The sequence below is a fragment of the Cnephaeus nilssonii genome, assembly GCF_951640355.1.
Source record: "Cnephaeus nilssonii genome assembly, chromosome: 7".
NCBI classification, from domain to species: Eukaryota; Metazoa; Chordata; class Mammalia; order Chiroptera; family Vespertilionidae; genus Cnephaeus; species Cnephaeus nilssonii.
Genome location: NC_137078.1, coordinates 34,207,681 through 34,220,671, shown reverse-complemented (window position 1 = coordinate 34,220,671; position 12,991 = coordinate 34,207,681). Strand labels below are relative to the sequence as shown.

General features: G+C 37.4%; 1 protein-coding gene across 1 annotated transcript in view; it reads left to right on the top strand.

The window, feature by feature from the left end:
* The window catches only part of RPAP2 (RNA polymerase II associated protein 2), a 107,237-nt gene that overhangs the window by 43,611 nt on the left and 50,635 nt on the right, over nt 1–12,991 (top strand). Inside the window, exon 10 of the mRNA XM_079776029.1 lies at nt 631–711. Coding sequence (XP_079632155.1) covers nt 631–711 — 81 coding nt within the window. The remainder of the gene's footprint in view (nt 1–630; nt 712–12,991) is intronic.

The window sequence follows — 12,991 nt, the reverse complement described above, 5'->3', positions numbered from 1 at the left end:
CACTGAGCCACGTTAGCTGGGCCACATATCATTTTAAATGTTCTGTTATATTCCATTATATATATGTGTATGTCATAATGTATTTGACCAATCACGTATTGATGAACATTGTTTCCACTTTTGTACTACTAAAAATGTTCCTGCAGCAAGCATCTTTTTTATGTTTATCTGATGACTTCTGTAGGATAAATATTTTTTGGGGGAAAAGTTAGTGGGTCAAAAAGTATCCACATTTAAAATGTTAGTGTATATGTTGTCAGCTTGCTCTCTAGAAATATACCAATTTTCACTCTCACTTGGAGGGCATTTCCTCTTGCCTAGTCTTCTTTCCATTTGGTCTAATGTTTGAAAGTAAAGAGATAAGAAAACTAGAGACAAGAATATAGATAGCAGCCAAAATAATATTTTTGTATTTCATAGCCTCACACTGTAACATAGACTACAAAGTCGAGTGTGGGGTTATTACAAAATATTTCCTTATGACTTCTTACCAGTTATAACCTAGTTTAACTGCCTTCACCTAAGTGCCATTATTACCTATGGAAAATCCAGACTTAGGCAAGTTCCCCCCCAAAAATCTATCTATATAATTAAATTTTATTTTTAAAGAAATGTAATTTTTTTTTTCAGATTGCCTGGACTTTTGGGGCCTCTTCAGATTACATTAGGAGATATTTACACACAACTTAAAAATCTTGTTCGAACTTTCAGGTTGGTGGTTAATATTAAGATTTTTTTTCTCCGTTATTTTAACTATAATGTTATTGCCTTGCAAAAACCATAGGTAGAGCTACCGACTCTCAATTCCAATAATTATAGGCTGTTGTTGTTCCTTGTGATTAAGCCCCTATCCCAGTGGTTGGCAAACTCATTAGTCAACAGAGCGGCAAACCGCGGCTCGCGAGCCGCAGTTTGCTGACCACTGACCTAAGGCATGAAGAAAGTACGGTAAGTGACTTACCTATAGTGTCTTAAATCTAAATATAGTGTCTATTTTCTCTACCACTAAACAATATTACTTCAGTGTTTTATTAAATGCAATCCTTTATTTGCTCAAACCATGAGATATTTAGCTTTGACTAGTTTATTTATAGAATAGCTTAAACTATGAAGGAAAATTATATTACAACCCAAAGGTGGCTACTAATCTTGGATCTTAGTGAATTAGTAAATACATATGAGATGACCAGCACTGTGGTAGGCACCATGGGTAATACAAAAGAAGCATCATGCAATATTAAATTAGCCATCCTCAAGGAAAAATTCTCCCGTGAGAAGATAAGATAAACACAGTGAACAGTACAAATAGTAGATAATTTAATATTGAATTGTGTAGAACAGATTTGAAGTGATAAGAAGTATAAAGAAAGAGAGAATAGAGAATATTAATTGTGAAGTAGAGCAGTTGGGATTTTTCTAAAACTGTCAATGTAAAAATATTCAACCAACCTAAGACTAGATTCTCTAAGAAGCATAAAGATAGGCCATTAAATACCTATTAGTACAGATGTACCAAATACACATTTTGGCCAAATGTAAATGGCCAAATAGTAAAATCAATATTTGCCTGTGATTAAAGCCAGATACCACTAACATAAAATGAACTTCTAGGGTAGAAGAATCATTTCATTCAAAAAATCAGTTATCATTGTGGTTTATTGTTGTCACCAGTAATAGTAAGATTTGAAAAGTTTAAGGTTATAGTGCAGGAATAATTTCTTCACTGTGAGCTGTTAGATTTCTCCTGCAATCACTATACTGTATATCAGAAATACCAAGTAGACAACTTTCAATATGCACATTTAATAACATCACTAACCTTTTTGTGTGCCACAAAGTAGTTCAAGAAAACATTTTTCAGCTCGGTATTTACTAGAAGGAGCTAGGATTCAGTTTAGGCAAATCTCAAAAATTCATCTTCAAATACAGAAAAGGATCATGTATTACATTTTACGTTTTATATGTTTAGCCTTCATAGACTCAAGACTATAGGAGTTATCTTAAGACATTCTTACAGGTTTTATTTTGAAATTTGAACCCAAAAATGTTTGGTGTACCTCAGTTTTCTCTAACAGTTTGGTCTTAACATATTTTATTATTTGGATTAGAAATTATATTTGGATTATTGTACATCTGTTGTTTACATAATTTATAGTATCCAACTCTTGGTATTTTGAGGTGACATTGTTTTTAATTCATCATCTCACAAGATGTGGAGAATTCCCCAATAGGACTTTTTCTGAAAAGATTTATGACTTAAATGGAAGTAACTAAAATTTAAATACAGCTCTTAAATGTTATTTTCTTTAATATATATAAATGTTAGTACATAATATAGCTCTGCAAAGATTGAATTATTATTAAATCTAATTATTATGTTACATTATTTGAATTTTTATAAAAATTTTAAAGATACAATGTTATTGAGAAAGTAATCTATTAAATATATTAGTACTATTGAGTAGCAATCTATTTTGCTAAATAATTGAAATATTTTACTATTGTATACATAAAATTAACTTCAAAAACATCATTAATTACTGCAGCATTTTATTCTGCTATTGATTGATAAAACAAACATGTAAGGATATTTTCACTTCATTTCATCTAGAATGTTTATAGTGAATGTTCAGGTAATAACAGTAAATCTGAATGATGTGATTGTTCTCATTACTGAGATTGTTAGATATCATGGAAGCTACACAATCACAAGATCACTGATCACATACAAGTTTAGGAATGCCACAAGTGATGCTCAAATTGGCCTAGGCCTTTGGAATACTTAACTAAATGCTTTGTCAAAAAGAGTTTGGGCCAAATACCAAGACTAAAGTAGAACTTCTCTGTATTTATTAGTGATGAAGAGAGAGATAACTTGCTTTTTAGATGCTCTCTCATACCTAGCACAGAACCATGCATCCAAAAAGGGGGAGGGGGTGTTTTTCAACTGTCTGCATTGATGATAAAGTTCTAATAGATACATACAATGTGGAAGCACTGAAGGTTAGGATTTGTTCAGGATTTCTCAGAAAGTGAATATCATTAACAGAAAGGTTAGCTGAGGGAAGATGAAGCTGAATGCCCTGTTTCATTGATTTTAAAAGGACCTCCCATACAGTTTCTTACAGACAGTGTTTATTTAATCATTGTTCTGAACAAACTAGTAAAGTCACTGAAGACATATCAGAAGAGATATTGGAATAAGACCTTTGATCTTGTATTACAAATACAAAGTCTGTACTTCATTTTTTTATTCCACCCACTTAGGATAGATTAAGTAGCAATTTAATTTACTTAGACTATATTTTCTAGAGCTATCTTTCTATAGATCTAATTGGATAGCTTGTATTTTTAAACTGTTTTCAAGTTCTCGGCACTTACTAGAAACCCACTGGATAAAATGTTAGACTACAACTGCAAGATTGACCCATTATTACTATAATATACTCTAGGAATTTAGGTATTTTGAGTTAGAAACCACTGTCCAGGATGTTATTTTTGGTCTTTTGTTAATAATGTTTAGCCCATGTCAATACATGTGGTCATTACTCACTGTGTGCCAGGTTGTCCTTGGCACTTTACATATATTATCTCATTTAATGTTCGAAAATAGTGGTATTATCCCATTTTACAGATGAGGAATAAGAAATTCAGGAATCTCAAGTCACACAACTAGTAGTTGGGTTTAGACCCCAAGTCAAAGTCAAGAGGATAAATCTTAAGTGTTTTCACCATAAAAAAAAAAAAAGATAACTATATGTGAGGTAATGGATATGTTAATTAGCTTGACTATAGTAATAATTTCACAATATAACATATCAACATCAAGCTGTATACCTTAAATGTATACAATTACTCTGCATCATTTATACCTTAGTAAAACTGGAGGAGGGGTGCGAGAATAAAAAGAAATCTACCATTTGTTGTCTTGGTAGTCATTAGTATCAAAGATGTAAAAACAAAATAGTTATTTCACTTATCATCTCCCTAGACCCCAAATAATAACTCTACTTAAGAGGGTTCTGTTATGAAACTAAGTCTTCTGTGACACCTAAGCTAGCCAAAACCAGAGGCACAGTGTTCATCAGTCCTGTAAGAGGTAGCTGACAGACTAAAGATGTGAGAAGACTTCAAATGTCATATTTCTTTTATATTTATAAACTACTATTATTTTTTGTTAATCCTCGCCCGATGATATTTTTCCATTGATTTTTAGAGAGAATGGAAGGCAGAGAGAGAGAGAAACATTGATGTGAGAGAGACACATCAATTGGTTGCCTCCCGCATACACTCCAGCTGGGCAAGGGATCGAACCTGCAACCCAGGTGCCGGCCCTTGACCAGAAATCGAACCTGTGACCCTTTGGTATGAGGGGTGACGCTCTAACCACTGAGCAGGCTGGCCAGGGCTATAAACTGTTGTTTTATCACCTTTTTTTCTGTCATTCCTATTGTGTAAGTTCTTTCAAGTTACTTTCTGCATAATTTGCATGAAATTAAAGCCTAGCTAAATGATATGATATCTGTAGTTTACTTCAAAATTATCCAGATTAGGGGATATGGGGTTGTATAGATAAAACATGATTGGCCATGAGTTGATAGTTCTCAAAATAGTGCTGAGTATATGGGAGTGTATTTTATATTCTCTCTACTTTTATACGTTTTTCATTAAAAGTTTGGGAGAAATAAGCCCCCAAAGCATTATTTTGGTGTAGGGGATGTTATAAAAACCTTGATGTTAATTTATTTTTCAAGTCTTTACTCTTTAGTACCTGCAGGTAAAAATTGCTTAGCCTTTACTGTTTTTTAGAAAAATGTTGGTTACTTAGAGTACAGAATGACCTCTGGTAAGATAACTCATTTGGGATCTTGGAATTCTGGAGGACGACTTCAAGTCACAAGTATGTGACTATTTGTAGGCTAGGGCTTATAAGTGAAGTCTAAAAGAAAGCCATATTGATGACAGCAACTAGTATTGAGAGATCTTTTCAGTCAATACTTTCATTGGAAAAGAGTTGACATAAATAACCATATCCTTCTCTTTGAAATGATAATCAATAATAGGAACTTGTAGAACAGTGATTCTCAAGCCAGGTGTGCATCAGAATTACCTGGGAATCTTTTAACCATTCCAGATGCCTGGCTCCACCTCTGCAGATTGAATTTCCTTTTGTTAGGGTTGGGCTAGGACATTAATATTTTTTTTCAGTTTTTATTTTTTAATTCAAGAAAAACAATTTTAAATATAATAATGTTACATGCAATAAACCTTAATATTTCAAGAAAAACTCTTAAATATAATAATGCTACATGTAATAAACATTAATATCTCAAGAAAAGCTATTTTAAATATGATTATGTTACATGCAGTAAACACCAATTATTCAACAGTTTCAAAACTACAACTAAAAGATCCCTTCCCAAGCCTAAAGCCTCCGCCCCAGGCACCTCCGATCGCAGGCTCAGCCCCTTCCCAAGCCTAAAGCCTCCGGCCCCTAGTTTTGAATGATAGCCTTGCTGGATATAGTAATATTGGTCTCAGATCCTTGCTTTCCACTACCTTGAATACTTCATGCCATTCCCTCTGGCCTGTAGAGTTGCTGATGAGAAATCAGGTGTCAACCTTATGGGAAATCTTTTGTAGTTAACAGTTTTCTTTTTTCTTGCTGCCTTTAAGATTTTGCCTTTAGTTTTTGGCATTTTAATTATGTTGTGTCTGGGCGTGGGTCTGTTTGGGTTCTTCTTGTTTGGGGTTCTCTATGCCTCCTGAACTTGTGTGACTTTTTTCTTTACCAGGTTAGGGAAATTTTCTACCATATTTCTTCAAACACCTTTTCTATCCCTTTCTCCCTTTCTGCCTCTTCTGGCACACCTACTATTCTAATATTGTTACATTTCACATTGTCCCTCAGCTCTCACGCTGTCCTCCTGTTTTTTGTTTTTTTCTTTTTGGTTCTCTAATTGAGTGATATTTTCAACTCTGTCTTCTAATTCACTGATTTGATCCTCAGCTTCTCCTAACCTGCTGTGTGTTCCTTCCAATGTGTTCTTTATTTGTGTTATGTCATTCTTTATCTCATACTGTTCTTTTTTCATAGTAGTAACTATCTTTTATTACTATATAGTAATATCTTTTTTTTATACTGTTGAGCATTTTTAACAGCATTACTCTGAACTCTGTTTCAGATAAATTTCTTACCTCTGCTTCATTTATCTCTGCTTCTGGAGAATTCGCTAGTTCTTTCATTTGGGGGTTGTTTCTTTGTTTTCTCATTTTGGTTGTCTATTTGGGTTTGTGACTGTGTTTTAGGTAGGTCCTCTATACCTCTCAATCTCTAGTTCAGGACAGTGTTAAAGACTGTTTCTGACTAATTGGGTCAGGCAAAGACTCAAAGCCTCCAAAGACCACCTCAGTCTACAGACTGATAGGATTCTGACTTGAATTGCCCCCAGGCAATCGTCCTCAGGTGTGGCGGGAGTTTTTTCAACAGGCTGGGGCAGTTGCTTCTGCCTGGAGGCTAATTGTTACTTTTAATCTCTTAAGTGGCCTCAGGGCAAGGTGTTTTCCAGTAGGGTGTGTCAACTGTCTCCCCCCGAGGCAAGGCAGATGTCTATGTGGGCAAGATGTCCTCCGCTGCCCGAGGGAATGACTCAGCCCAGGAAACTTGGGGTGTCTGCCTTCTGAGCTCTATCCCCCGAGTCCCCATTCCTGGGTACTGCTCTCACAGCTCCAGTCCACTTCACCCTCCTTCTGCCAGAGCACAAGGTGTATGGCTCCACAGGGAATTTTTGTGCATTGGCCCTTTAAGAGGGTGCCCCAACTTTCAGCTGCCACTCCCTGGCAGACAGCACCCCACTGCTTTTCATAGATAGATGTTATGTGGGTACCCTCCTCAGTTTGGTGCTCTCTGCTGGGGAGCCCAGCTTGGGGATTAGATCCCAGAGTTCTCAGTGGCACCCCTCCTCCCCCCACAGCTGAGATATCTCTCTGGGATTTCAATTGCCATCTGTGGCTGCCCAGTCAGCCCTTTCGAACCTCTGCCCCTCCTACCAGTTTCTATGTGGTCTCCACCTTCGGTCCTTGAGTATCAGGGTTCTCTCCTTTGAGTTTTCTATCAATTATTTGGAAGCCTTTCCATATTTCAGTTGTAATTCCAGCTTGTTCCTGGAAGCATGTCCATGCAGCATCCTCCTACTCTGCCGCCTGGACATTGGTATTTTTTTTAAAGTCCCCCAGGTGATTCCTATGTGCAGCCAGAGTTGAAAGCCTGTTACAACTTAAACATCAAGCAGCTTTTTTAGCTCTTTGAAGAATCTTTCCCCAGTGACTAGAGCTGTCCTTTCCACTGAATTGCATCACAGTCATTTATCCGGAATGTTATATTGATTTACCTGTCATAGTAGTTCCATCTGAAGTTGTTCAGTAATAGTTCACTGTCCTCAGTGTTGACTCAAGAGACTTTTCTAAGTCAGATTTGAATTAAAATTATATTTTGACACAAAAGTTCTTTTTAAATCTCATCAGTGATAAATCAAGCCTTTTTCCTAATGTTTGTATTGAATTTTAAATTATATTTTGAAACCATGCTTTTTAAATGCTTTATATCAAATATTCCTATTTTCATATTTAAATTATTACTCAGACAGTAATAAATATATTTCTTTAGCATCTGTGCTTGAAATTATTTTGACTCAGTAAAAGGAAAAAATATGAGAGCAAATAAAATTTTTTGAGTCTGCCACTGGAAATATTTAAAGTGAAAACAAAGACCTTGTCATGCTTTCCTTGGTGCCCAAAATGGAGTAGATTAGATAAAGCAGGCACGCAATGCATTTTTGCTGAATGAATAAAGAAATTCATTAAATCTTAAATTTGTTTTAATTTTAGAGGTTTGGATTCTACTTAACTATATTTGCCTTTTTTCCCCCCTCACATGCTTATTCTTTAACCTTTTTTGGTTATGTGCTAGATTCTGTTTTGCTACCAATGAAGCAGTGAACAAAACACAAAAATTTCTTCTCTCATGGAACTACTCTAATAAAGAGGATATGTAAAATTTTTAAAACAATATGTATATTATTATTATGTGGTGATATGCCCTATCCCCTTTCCCAGTTCATTCTCCTCCTTTTCCCCTAAGAAGGAAAAGGGGATGGTACTGACTAGGGAAGAAGTCATTTTAAATAGGTTGGTCAGGGAATACCTCATTGAGAAGATGCCATTTGTATAAAGATCTAAGAGGTGGTGAAAGAGCAAGCCATGTTACTATCTATGAAAATACATCAGACCAGAAACAGAAGGTGCAAAGGCTCTGGAGCAGGAGCAGGCCTGGTGTATTCACAGAACATTAAGGACGCTGATGAGCCTGGAGAAATGAGCAGAGGCAAAACTACAAAGAGATACAGTCAAACGAATATAGGATGGAAGTGGGTATGGTACAGATTATACAGACCTTGTAGCCATGGTCATTCTTTGACTTTTACTCTGAGATGGAGAACAGTCGGTGGATTCGGAACAGAGGAATGACAATACCTGATATATTTTTAACAGCAGCATTCTGGCTGATAACTTCAGAATTAAAATAGATGGGCAGAGGCAGAAAGACCTTTTAGGATGCCGTTTTGGTCATCTAAACAAGAAATGATATGGACCAAAATGAAAGGAGTGGAGGTAATAAGTAATCAGATTCTTTTTTGAAGATAGAACCATCAGGACTTGATGGCTTATTTGGCATAGGCCATGAAGGGAGACAAGTTTAAGCACGAGAATTTTGGCTTGAGCAACTGGATTCTGGAAGGATTGTGTAGCCATTTACTGCGATGGAGCTGTCTGCAGAAGGACCAGTTTGTAGGGGGAAAATGAGGAACTTGGTTTGGGCTGTATTATGTTTAGAGAAGCCTATTTTACATTCAAGTGGAAATGTCAAGTAGACCATTAGATACAGAAGTTTGGAATTCAAGGAAAAGGCCCGGGCTGGAGATAATAAATTTGAGAATTTTCAGCACATAGTTTTTTGTTTGTTTGTTTTTTAAATGCCCATGTGCGTTTTATTAATAAAAACTAACAGTGCCAAGTTAAATAAGTCAAACAATTAAAGTCTCTTTATATTCCATAAAATATTACAGAAAAGTTTATTTGTGTTTCAATAAAAAGACTTGTTTTAGAACAAGCAGCTAACAGCAACTGTGCAGTTAATGGTTCTTTGTGGATAAATTTTAAAAGAAGGTACTGCCTGTCCTGAAATTCCTTTTTCTTTTTATAAAAAAAAGAACTATTAAAAATGATTGACAAATTTTGAGTTAAAAAACTGTTAAAACATCCTCTACATTTAATTTCAACTTTATAATAGATTACAGGAAGATGTTTAAGAAAGAAATACAACATTTGTTTCAGTACAGCACATAGTTATTTAATATTTAAAGCTATGAGATTAGATGGCATCACTAAGGGAATGAGCATATATATAGAGGAGACCAGAGACCCAAGGGTAGAGACCCTGGGGCAAACCAAAATTAAAAGATCTGGGAAGGCAGTCAGGACACATAACCGCATTGTAGGGCGTGCAGGAGGCAGCCAATCAATGATTCTCTCTCATCATTGATGTTTCTATCTCTCTCTCCCTCTCTGAAATCAATAAAAATAATACATATTTTTTTTAAAAAAGAGATCTGGGAGAGAATGCCAGTGAGAGAGAGGGAAATCAGGCATTTGGAAACCAGCTGAAGAAAGTGTTCCAAGGAGAAGGGAGTGATCAACTGTGTCAAATGCTGCTGATTAAGATAGAGGACTCAGAGATGTCCATTGAATTTGGCAACGTGGACGTCTTTTGTACACTTAATCCACATAAAAAACCCTGGGGTAGGTAGTACTATTGTTCCTGTTTTACTAAATTAAAAAAAGTTTTACAGCTGTTGAATGTGCCCAGGGTAAAACACTACTAAGTGGTCGATATGTGTACTGAGTCCATGTCTGTCAAACGTTTTAGCCACTATACTGTATTTTTTATATCATCTAGAATTTTTAAAATTTTGTAAAACATTTTAACTATGGAAAAAATTCAGTAACAAAGATATACATATTCTCTACTCAGAATTAATGGATTATAGTATTTTGTAATATTTTATTTAGATGTACACCTTATTATCAACATTCCCTACCAGAGTAATGCATTTGCTACAGTTGGTAAACCTATATTGACAACATCATTATCACCTAGAGTCTATAGTTCACTATTGATTTTGTATATTCTATGGGTTTGGACAAATGTATGATCACATGTATCCATCATTATAGTATCATAGAGTATTTTCACTGCCCTAAAAATTCTGTATTCCACCTATTCATCTACCCCTCTCCAACCCACTCCCCATCCCTTTCTCCCCCAAGGCAACTACTGATCTTTTTACTATCTTGATAGTTTTACCTTTTCAAGAATGTGGTATAGTTAGAATCATACAGTATGTAGCCTTTTCAGAGTGGCTTCTTCCACTTTGGTAATCCTACCTAATAAAAGAGTAATATGCAAATTGACCCTAACTCCACTACACCCACAAGCCACGCCCACCAGCCAATCAGGAGCAAATATGCAAATAAACCCAACCAAGATGACTACAGCCACAGAGAGCAGGAGGGAGGCTTGGGTTTCCCCGGTAACAAAGGAAGCCAAGCTTTCCGCGTGCCGTTGCAGGCCTAAGCCTCCACTCAAGGCTACAAAGTTTCAATTATAGAAGGTAAACAAATCCAAACAGAAATGGCGGCAGCCACTGAGCTGGAAAGAGCAGGAGGCTTGGGTTTCCCCCGGCAATGGAGGAAGCAAAGCTTCTGCAGCCCTGGCTGGCCTAGGCCTCCACTCCAGGCTACAAAGTTTCAATTATAGAAGAACACAAACCCCCAAAGAAATGGCTGCCGGCCACGGAGCAAGCAGGAGGCTTGGCTCCGCCCCAGGCTACAAAGTTTCAATTGTAGAAGGTAAATAAATTCCAGCTACCAGGGCCTCTGCTTGGGTCTCCAGGGGGCGTGGCCGGCCTGCAAACCACCACAGGCCCTTCATCCAGGCCGCCCCACACCCCAAGGGAACCCCCACCCTGATCCGGGATACCCTTCAGGCCAAACCAGCTGGCCCCCACCCATGCATCAGGCCTCTATCCTATCTAATAAAAGAGTAATATGCAGATTGACCATCACTCCAACACACAATATGGCTGCCCCCATGTGGTCAAAGATCCAGCCCCCAAGTGGACACAAGATGGCCACCATAAGATGGCCAGCAGGGGAGGGCAGTTGTGGGTGATCAGGCCAGCAGGGGAGGACAGTTGGGAGGGACCAGGCCTGCAAGAGAGGGCAGTTGGGGGCAATCAAGCCTGCAGGGGAGGGCAGTTGGGGGTGACCAGGCAAGCAGAGGAGGGAAGTTGGGGGTGATCGGGCCTGCAGGGAAGGGCAGTTTGGGGGGACCAGGCCTGCAGGGGAGGGCAGTTAGGGGTGACCAGGCCTAAAGGGGAGGGCAGTTAGGGGCAAACACGCTGGTAGGGGAGCAGTTAGGCATCAATCAGGCTGGCAGGGGAGTGGTTATGGGGTGATCAGGCTGGCAGGCAGAAGTGGTTAGGGGCAATCAGGAAGTCAGGCAGGCGAGCAGTTGGGAGCCAGCAGTCCTGGATTGTGAGAGGGATGTCCGACTGCCCGTTTAGGCCCGATCCTGGTGGGATCGGGCCTAAACGGGCAGTCGGACATCCCTCAAGGGGTCCCAGATTGGAGAGGGTGCAGGCTGGCCTGAGGGATACCCCCCTCCCCCCCGTGCACGAATTTCGTGCACCGGGCCTCTAGTATGCATATAAAGTACCTCCATGTCTTTTCTTGGTTTGATAGCTCACTTTTTTTTACAGCTGAATAATGTTCCCTTGTCTAGATATACCACAATTTATTCATTCACCTACTGAAAGTCTCTTGGTTGTCTCCAAGTTTTGGCAATTATGAATAGAACTTGTGTAAATGTTGTATATAGGTTTTTGTATAGACATGATTTTTTTACTCCTTTGAGTAAATACCAAGGAGCATGATTGCTGTATCATATGGTAGAAGTATGTTTACTTGGTGAGAAACTGCCAATCTGTCTTCCAAAGTGGCTGTACTATTTGCATTCCCCACAGCAATGTTTGAGAGTTCCTTTTGCTCCACATGCTTATCAGCATTTGGTTTTGTCAATGTTCAGGATTTTAGCCATTCTAATGGGTATATAGTGTTAACTTGTTTTAAATTGCATTTCTCAGATGGCATACGATAGGGAGCCATCTGTCATTTGTTTATCTTTGGTGAAGTGTCTATTAAGATGTTTGGCCCATTTTTTAATTAGGCTGTTTGTTTTCCTATTGTTACATTTTAAGCATTCTTTGTATATTTTGGATAACATCCTTTTATCAGATATTATTGGCTGGTTTTTCCTGATTGATTGATACTATTTTTTATTTAGAGCAATCTTTTTAAATGCTTTCTAAGAAACTAAGATGATTACAACATATTTTGTTGTCATCAACTGCTAAGTGGTAGAATTTACTGCTGATTTTTTAAAACTTAAGGTGTTTTTTTTATAGAGACCTTGCCTTAAAATGTACTAAGTGAATGCTCATTTCTGTATATTATGGATTATGACATCCCTTAATTGCCTACTGGCAACTAGCACGAGGTAGAAAGGCACAAAAGATGAATTAAAACTAAAATCAAAAATTGCTTACCTTGTTAGCTTTAATAAAACGTTTGATTGGGGAAAACATAAAGCATATAGTTATAAGGATGTGTGTATTTTAATAAACTGTGCAATTTAGTTTCCCATGTTGTTCCTTTATTTCCATTTTGTGTAATAGTAGTATTGTTATAAATACATAATAGTAGGACTGGAATATTTACTTTTGAGATGGTCATTATTAGATAGTGAATATCAAGCCATATTATTATGCTACTAGAGGCCCAGTACACGAATTTGTGCACAGGTGGAGTCTGG